The 6,000-nt window shown below is 58.9% G+C and overlaps 1 protein-coding gene across 4 annotated transcripts in view; it reads right to left on the reverse strand.

Moving 5' to 3' along the window:
- SSBP3 (single stranded DNA binding protein 3) overlaps positions 1-1,413 on the reverse strand; it is a 181,453-nt gene extending 180,040 nt beyond the window's left edge. For 2 of the 4 annotated variants that reach the window (XM_017504455.2, XM_017504453.2), the window contains exon 1: positions 969-1,413. In XM_017504455.2, the coding sequence (XP_017359944.1) occupies positions 969-1,024 (56 nt within the window). In that variant the 5' untranslated portion in view covers positions 1,025-1,413. The remainder of the gene's footprint in view (positions 1-968) is intronic. The other 2 variants (XM_017504452.1, XM_017504454.2) reach the window with 2 other exon arrangements.
- Between the last annotated feature and the right edge of the window lie 4,587 nt (positions 1,414-6,000).

Genomic DNA, 6,000 nt, shown 5'->3' on the forward strand with positions numbered 1-6,000 from the left:
AAGAAAGGCGTCATATCCCACCGCTACTCTCCAGGACCTTGCTAGCAGGCTTTGAGCCCTGTCTGCGCCGTCCCATTGTGGCCCCCACCACAGCTAAGCAGCTAGCTCACCCCAAACCAGGCCGCCAGATAGGAACGTTTAGGCGGTGGAGACCAGAGAACGCGTTCCCTCAAGCCGTGAGGGGTGGAGAGCAGCCCCCAAACTTGAACTTCCAAGTGGCGTCGGGGGCAAACCCACCCGGGCTCCTCAAACTCGCGAGCCACTCGACCCCACAGCCACCTTACCATTTCCGACCCACTACTCACTACGCTCTCCGCAGCTCTGGAGATCCGGGGAGACTCGCCCTGGACTCCGGGGCTTGGCGCGCTCTGGAGTGGGCAGCAAAGCGCTACCCTCGTCACCTCCCCCCGAACAACTGTCCCCCAAGCCTGGGGCCAAGCCGGCGCCACCGTCGCTGCCCAGCCCGGCATCCGAGGACGCGGAGCCGGTGACGAAGCCGAGGGCAAGGAAGGGAGTGCGCTCCCGGCCGAACAAAGCCCCCGGCACGCACTCTTCACGCCGCGGGCGGACAAAAGGAGGCTTCGGGGCTGCAGAAGCCACGCGCCCCCTGCCCGCGCCCGGTGAGCAAAGTGCGGCCACGGCGGCGAGCGCCCAGGCTCGCTGGCGGGACCTCGCCCACCACTCGCCGCGGACCCCGGCGCCGAGTCCGCGCCGCGGCCACCAAGTGCCTCCTCCGGCGGCTCCCCCCGCCGCCCCTTCCCCGATCCCCCAACCTCCGCCGGCTTCCAACAATGGGCTCTCCCACGCCGCCCGCCGCGGCCTCAGGGAAAGGGCCAGGCAGGCGGCGCCTGGACCTGGGGACCCGAGGGCGCAGCAGCCCCCGGCCCCCGCCCGCCCGCCCACCTGCCTCCCGCCGCCCGCCCGCAGCCCGGCGGCAGCGCGGCCGCCACTTGCAAAATAGGGCTTACTTTTCCCGAGCCTGCCCGTCCGAGGGCACCGCCGAGCCTTTGCCTTTGGCAAACATGGTTTGCTGGGAAGAGGACGCCGAGCCTCGCCGTCGCCGCCGCCGCCGCCGCCGCTACCGCTCCGGCTCTCCCGAGCTGCCCCTCGCTCCCGGCCCCCTCCCCGGCGCTCGCTCACTCGCTCTCTCGCTCGCTGGCGCTCTCCTCGCCGCGCTCCCCTCCCTCCCCCCCAGGCGCTGGCTCCGCGCTCTTTCCAGCTGTCAAAGCGTCAGCCCCGGCCGCGGCCCCATCGCCCTGGAACTCCTCCCGCGCCGGCTCGGCCTGTGGTGCCGCCGCCGCCGCCCGCACGGCCGCCCGCTCTCCGCTCGCTCGCGCGCCCGCCCGGCTCCGCCTGCGCCGCCCTCTGCGCCTCCGGCACCGCTGCCGCCGCCGCCGCCGCCGCTGCTGGTCTACTTGGAGCTCAACCGAACGTGGCTACCCGGGCGAGGGAGCGAGGCGGGCGGCAACGTCCCGCGATGGATGGCCGGCTGGGCCAATCGGCGCGCGCGGGGGCGGGCCCGGGCCGGCCGAGAGGGACGCCCTGACAGCGCCGGCCGCGGCAGTTCCCGCTACGCCGCCTCCGCGGAGCCGCTGCCTGCTCTTGCGGGCGAACTGGGGGCGTCCGGGGGCGCGAGCCTCTCTTTTCCGTCGCCGGGGCGGGGGGCGACGTGGGTCGGGCTGGAGGCACCCTGGTCTCCTTGCCCTAGCGAGGAGGGGAATCTGACCGGTGCTCCCCGCGGTGCGGACCACCGGGGGCCAAGGGGGGCGCTGCGGCAGCGTCCGATGGGAGGGGGCGCAGACCCCCCAAGCGGTCGCCGCTCGCTCCCTCCTGCCACGTCCCTCTCCCTTATCTGCCCCTCACCTCCCCCGCCGCGCCCCGCGCCAGCCCAGCCCTTATCTCGCTCTCCCCCGCCTCGGTTGTCCTCCCCCAGGGCTTTGACCCCGACCCCCTCCCCAGACTCCAGCCCGGCCCCAGCCCGCCCCGCCCCCGGGCCTCCCTTTCGCCCAGTCTGGCTTCCGAGCGCCGGGCCCGGGGCTCCACGCTGAGAGCTGGGCGGCTCGAGCCGGCGCCGAGGCGTGCGGCTGCTCCTTTACTAGATCATTAAAATACTTTGGAAAACCCCAAAGTGGAGCCGCGCGAAAATGGCCCCTGGCGTGCTTTGGGAAGCCCGGGGCGGGGGTAGGGGAGAGGGGAGTTAGGCTAAGAGGAGGGAGAGTGATTTTTCCCAAATTTCCAAGGTTTGCCAGTCCTGGCAAGTTAGCCCCTCGGCGTCTCCGCGGGAAAGGGTGCCGCTCGGGAATGGCGGGGGGGGGGGGGGGGGGGGCGTCACCTGGGCGGCCCGCGACTCGGAATGCGCGCCACAGAAATCTGCAAACTTCAAATAAATGGAGCTAAATTGGGGAGTGGGGGACGAAAGTCAGGCGTAGGGGGAGGGGAAGCTTCCATTGTCAGTGACCCAGGTGTACAATGGGAAAATGAGGGGGTGGCTGGCAGAGTGACCCAGCTATTTGCTGCTGATTCCTTTCTGCCCACGCCAAGAACCCAGAAGATACAGTGTGCCCCTCATTAGAGACTCTTAAGACCAGATACCAGCGAAATAAGGGAAGGCTCCCCCATTTTCACACTGTTTTTAGAGCGCGGTTCTCTTTAAATGTGATGAAACACTGTCAGCACTGTCTCTTTAAAAGAGTCAAGCAGAAAAAGCTGTGTAAGCGCTGATTGGCTGCCTGTTTGGATACATCTTTAGGGGAGCCTTGAAACTGTTAGCCTAGGTTGATTTTTTTTTTTTTTTTAACTGCGCTGTTCCAATAAACAAGTAACGCCCCTCCCCCTAACATGCCTCGCACCAAACAATTAAAGGATAGGTCAGTGTCCTGGGGAAAACACGTTTCAAGTAGGAGAACTCAGAACTAGATTTCAACAAAATAAACAATTATTCCCTACCATTAAAGTTTGCTTATTTTGATCTGTAGAAGAGAGAAAAAGGGCTTTAAAAAGAAATGCCCCGCAGCAAAAGGACCTGCATTGGTTCAGAAAAGAGACTCTGTGTGAATTTTTGGAATAATATTCTACGCAATGTAACAACCTCCCTAAATTAGAATACAGCCAGCCACTGCAGACACCTCTGGACTCACTCAGCTCTCGGCCAGGACCCAGCGCTCACAGGGGAAAGGGGCAGAAAAAAGGAACACTGAGCCCTAGTTTATGGGCGTCTGTGCGCTAGTTCCTGTGTTAAAGGTTGTTTTGTGAATGAGGGAAGCATGGAGGTTGAGAGTTGGAATACAAGGATAGGGGAGAAAAGGAAATAATTACAGTTATTTTTTCCCCTAGGCGGTTTAATTTAATAGGACTAACTTAAGGTACCGTAGAGCCCACGCTAATTAAATTGGCCTGCTCATACCCTTCCCCTGGACTTCCTTCTATTTTGAATGGGCTAGGAATGGCCAGGAATGGCTTGTCAACAGACTGACTCACAAGAAGCCTGACTCATCTTGTGTCTGCAAGGCCCACAAATTATGAGTATCGGTTAGATCCTGGCTAAAAAATAAAAGAAGACACTGCCTGTCTCCGGCCCTACTATGACCCAGGACTCTACCAGGTTGGCCATGCCCCCATCAACTTCATGGCTGCAACACAAGCATATCTATTTGAGCATCAGTTTCTTCATCTGGCAAATGGCAAAGGGAGGTTAGAAGATCTTCTGTATCTCTTGATAGTCTGATGTGCTACAACGCTAAGACTTCCCTTCTATATTTTTCTCTGCCTACCACCACCCTGGAAAAAGGACTAGCACCTCCTTTCCAAACATGTGGCAAGAAGAGAGGGGTACAGTTCAGAGATCCTGTGCCAGGCACTCTGTCTCTGTGGTCAGCCCTTTGCTGGAACTTGACACAGCAAAGCTTCACGTTGGTTGGTAGATTCCTGGTTAGAGCTAAAAGAGATCGTGAGAGGGCCTGGGCAGAGACAGCAGGGAGACTGTCTTGGCCACCCCTCACCCCTGCTGGCTAGAAGGGAGCTAGCTGAGGGATTCCCTGGAAGCAGGACCACTCAGCAGCCCTAACTAGGTTAGGGCTGCTGGCACAATTATCCAGAATGTGGGCAGATCAGAAGGAAGTCTCAACACCACCAACAGCATTCAAGGCCCCAGTCCCCCTTTCCCTCTGCATCCCCCATGCCCCATTTTTGGGCCTGCTATCTCTCTTCCTGGAATGCTTCCTGCCCCAGTTCCCTTCTTCGCCCATCCTTTAAGGCTGACATCCCCTCCAGTACTACCTCCTCCACGAAAACCTCCCTGCTTTTCACTTCTGGAGCAACACCTGTCCTTCTGTCCCTCCAATCTTATCTCGTTTCGCTGGCACCATTCATTCTCCCCATTGTTGTAGCCACTTGTTTACTGTCTGTCTCCCCCACCAGACTGGGAGGGCGGGCTCTCAGTTTGAGTTATTTGTGTATCTCCCGCACACAGCACAGGTTCAATACCTGTGTGTATATTAACACTCAAGGTAGGCACCAGGAGCCCCGGGGACCTAGAGAGGGAAAACTCACCCCAGCCCCAAAGTACTGGGCCCAGTGGGGAGATAAGGAACGGACACCACCAACAATAGGGTTAGATAAGGCCACTCCCTTGGCTCAGCCCCACCCTCCTAAGCTACAGCCACCTGGAACTCTGTACTTTCAGTTTCCAGAAAGGCCATGCCATTTCACACATCCACCCTGACTCATATTCTCTCTGTCTCTCTCTCCCCCATCTTTCTCTTGCCTCCCTCTCTTCCTTTTTTTCCTTCTTTCTTTCTTTTAGGACATGTTTATTGAATGCCTACTATGTACCATGCACTGTTCTGAGCCCTGGGTGATAAACCAGACAAAAATCCTTACCCCATGGAGTTTACACTGTTGTGAAGTCCCCTGCCCAAAGCCCCCTCCTGTGACAGACTCCCACCAACACTTCTCAGATCCATCCTGGAGAGGCAGCGTCTCCTTTGGAGAGCCTTCCCAGATCCCCTCTCTGAACTCCCAGTTGGGGGCAGGTGTGCCCTCCGTGTGTCCCCACTGCATGGGTATGGTTCAGGGGTGCATCTTCCCATGGGAATATGACTCCTTAGGGTCAGGGAATGATCGTCATTCCCTGGGGGACCCTCAGTGCGCAGCAATATGGTGAAAGGAACAGAAGGACAGATGAACTGGGTAACTAGATGTTGCGGGACCTTCAGGTGAGGTGGGAGCGAGGAGGGAGAGGTGAATTCCAAGCTTAGGCTAGAAGGGCCTCTCCTTCCTCTCTCGGGTGTCAGAAACTGGGGCGGCAGAAATCCTGGGCTCTGGGACAAGATGGGTGGGGTCCAGACCTCCAGAAGCAGGTGGTTTAAGGAAAGGGACTTCAGGCCCATGAACTCAACCCAAGAGACTGTGCTTGCCAAGGATGCCAGAAGACCTACCTTGTTCCCTTTCCCTGGTTCAGAGCTCTCTTTCAGTGTTCCTTGCAGCTGCTAGGAGGATGCAGGCTCCCCTGGGGGCTGTTTCAGTGGAAGCTGAGTATCCAGCCCTTCCCCCTTCTGTACCCATAGCGCTTAGTCCTAGAATGGCATGGCGACACCTCTGATCAAAACCTTGGGGGTTTGGACAGGCTTGGGCCCAGGCAGGTCAGCTCTGGTTTTAGCAGAAGTTTCCCTGGGCGATCAGGGGCCTCCACAGGAGGAGAACAAAATCCAGCACCCAAAGACCTGGCTTCCCTGTCTCACTGGGAGACTTTGGGCAGGTGACCTTCCCTTCTGAGCCTCAGTGTCCTCTCTCGGCACTGACGACGTTAATGCCTATGCCAAAGGCAGGCTGGGAGGACAAAGAGACATAAATGATGGGGACTCACCCACTAGGCTGTTAGTCAGTGTTGGCTGAGCCCAAGGTTCTGATGATGGAGAGTAGCCACTTGGGATGGTTGTTTGGGTGCTCAAGGGAGACAGTAATTGGGGAAATGTTTGGTTTTTTTTTTTTTTTTTTTTTTTT

The sequence above is a fragment of the Cebus imitator genome, unplaced genomic scaffold (genome assembly GCF_001604975.1).
Source record: "Cebus imitator isolate Cc_AM_T3 unplaced genomic scaffold, Cebus_imitator-1.0 Scaffold322, whole genome shotgun sequence".
NCBI classification, from domain to species: domain Eukaryota; kingdom Metazoa; phylum Chordata; class Mammalia; order Primates; family Cebidae; genus Cebus; species Cebus imitator.